The sequence below is a fragment of the Meleagris gallopavo genome, chromosome 8, assembly GCF_000146605.3.
Source record: "Meleagris gallopavo isolate NT-WF06-2002-E0010 breed Aviagen turkey brand Nicholas breeding stock chromosome 8, Turkey_5.1, whole genome shotgun sequence".
Lineage (NCBI taxonomy): Eukaryota > Metazoa > Chordata > Aves > Galliformes > Phasianidae > Meleagris > Meleagris gallopavo.
Window position 1 is genome coordinate 4,930,400 of NC_015018.2, and position 2,287 is coordinate 4,932,686.

Here is a 2,287-nt window from a genome sequence, read left to right on the forward strand (position 1 = left end):
CCGGCGCGGAGCCGCGCCCGGGGCACGGCGCTGGCCTGCATCTCCTTCGGCAGCCTGGCCGCGCCCCCGTTCGGCGGCGTGCTCTACGAGTTCGCCGGCAAGCAGGTGCCCTTCCTGGTGCTGGCCTGCGTCTGCCTCCTCGACGGGCTGCTGCTGCTGGCCCTGGCGCCGCCCTGCGCCGCGGGGGCGAGGGCCAACATGCCCGTGGGCACCCCCATCCACCGCCTCATGATAGACCCTTACATCGCCGTGGTCGCGGGGGCGCTGGCCACCTGCAACATCCCCTTGGCCTTCCTGGAGCCCACCATCGCCAACTGGATGAAGGAGTCCATGGGGGCCAGCGAGTGGGAGGTGGGCCTCACCTGGCTGCCCGCCTTCTTCCCCCACGTGCTGGGTGTCTACGTCACCGTCCGGCTGGCCGCCGCCTATCCACACCTTCAGTGGTTTTACGGGGCCCTGGGCATGGCCATCATCGGCGCCAGCTCCTGCCTGGTGCCGGCCTGCAGGAATTTCTGGCAGGTCATCATCCCCCTCTGCGGCATCTGCTTCGGCATCGCCCTGGTGGACACAGCGCTGCTGCCCACCCTGGCCTTCCTGGTGGACGTGCGCCACGTCTCCGTCTACGGCAGCGTCTACGCCATTGCTGATATCTCCTACTGCGTGGCGTACGCCCTGGGGCCCGTCGTGGCCGGCCAGATTGTACACAGCATGGGCTTTGTGCAGCTCAACCTGGGCATGGGGCTCGCCAACGTGCTCTACGCCCCCGTTCTCATCTTCCTCAAAAATGTCTGCCAGATGAAACCCTCTCACTCGGAGAGGAACATCCTCCTTGAAGAAGGACCTAAGGGACTCTACGACACCATCAAAATGGAGGAGCGCAGAGGCATGGGCAAAAGCCTGCGGCCGGGGGGTGACACGGAGGAGAATGGCACAGACTCATATCGCAGGGACCTGACAGAGGTGTCTGAGGAAGACTCGTCAGACTATGAGTACAGTTAGGTCCTTCCACACGGACTGGGAATGAGGAGGGATGCGTGGGAGTGAGGACAGGGAGAACGAAAGCATTACTGCATTCCATTTCTGTACTGATGTGCAATATATACAGTTTAGCCTTTGTCATGATGTAATGGCTTTCTTCTTCTAGACTAATTTTAATTACTATTTCCTTCAGCGTTCTGGTGAGGGGTGGGAGAAATCCTGGGGAAAGAAAACTTATAAGAGACTGTGGGCATCCTTTAAAAAAGGAAAAAGGAACCAGGAAAAATCACACCAGGTGTGTGATTGTGCAAAGTTTGCTCGAGCTGAAACAGAGTGTGACATAATGTATATCTCTGTATAAAGAAAAAGGGAGGGGGAGGGAGAGGGTGAGGAAGTAAAGCAAAAAAAAAATCTGTATACAATTTTGAATGGCGTATTCAGGGACTTAATAAACCTCGTGTACATATACTTAGATTTTCAGTTGGTTTCATATATTTAAGAAGAGCAACGACCATCCCAGTATTTATCATTCCTTAGGAATAAACCGAAACATTGTACTTTTTCTTGTGCCACTCTCCGGTAAGTGCAATATGCTGTGTTATGTTGAAGTCCGAACTACGAGAACAATACAATCTGAATAAATGGAACTGAAAGGGATCGATTGTCTTTGTTACGTTGCTGAGGGCTGCTGGAGGGAGGGAGCTCGGCTCTGCTCAGCGTAACCCCTCTGCTGCCAATTCCTGATAACGCCGATCCCATCGGTGGCCAGAACCGCCCGGGGAGAAGCCCTGCACTAAACGTGCTCATTCATTCCTCAAAACTCAGATTAACGGGTCCGAGTGAACGACGCTGCCCTGCAGGCACACCGCCGATCACCTAAAAACGGCCCCGTGGTCTCCACTCGTATTCCCGCACAAATTTAGTTTTCACAATTTCAGATTACAGATATTCCCAGCCTTACATTGCCAGCAGTTACATATCCAACCCCTGAAAACGCTTTTCTCGGTGCTGAGCGCCGCGCCGATCGCGCTGTGCACGCCCCGATAGGGACTGACAAAACAAAGAAACGAGGGTGAAGTTTTTCGTTCGTTCCTTCACAGACAGCGAAAACCTTCGATCCAACCGCAACGGCACCTGAGGGCGCGTTTGGCTCCGTAGATTTCTCTCGAAATAAAAATAAATCGTTTGCTTAAATTCCTACCTCTTTAGGAAACAAAACAAACGACTTATAGTCTCGAGAGAAGAAAAGAACGGACACAAATGGCCACGGCGATTTCCGAACAGCTTTCAGCGGTCCCCGGGGGCCGCG

At 54.5% G+C, this 2,287-nt stretch overlaps 1 protein-coding gene across 1 annotated transcript; it reads left to right on the forward strand.

Annotated features, from left to right (window-relative positions):
- SLC18A3 (solute carrier family 18 member A3) lies at window positions 1–1,713 on the forward strand (the record flags this gene model as incomplete). Its single annotated transcript, XM_003207826.3, has 1 exon — window positions 1–1,713. A coding segment is annotated over one exon (999 nt), but the record flags the coding sequence as incomplete, so codon positions are not given.
- Window positions 1,714–2,287: the final 574 nt, after the last annotated feature.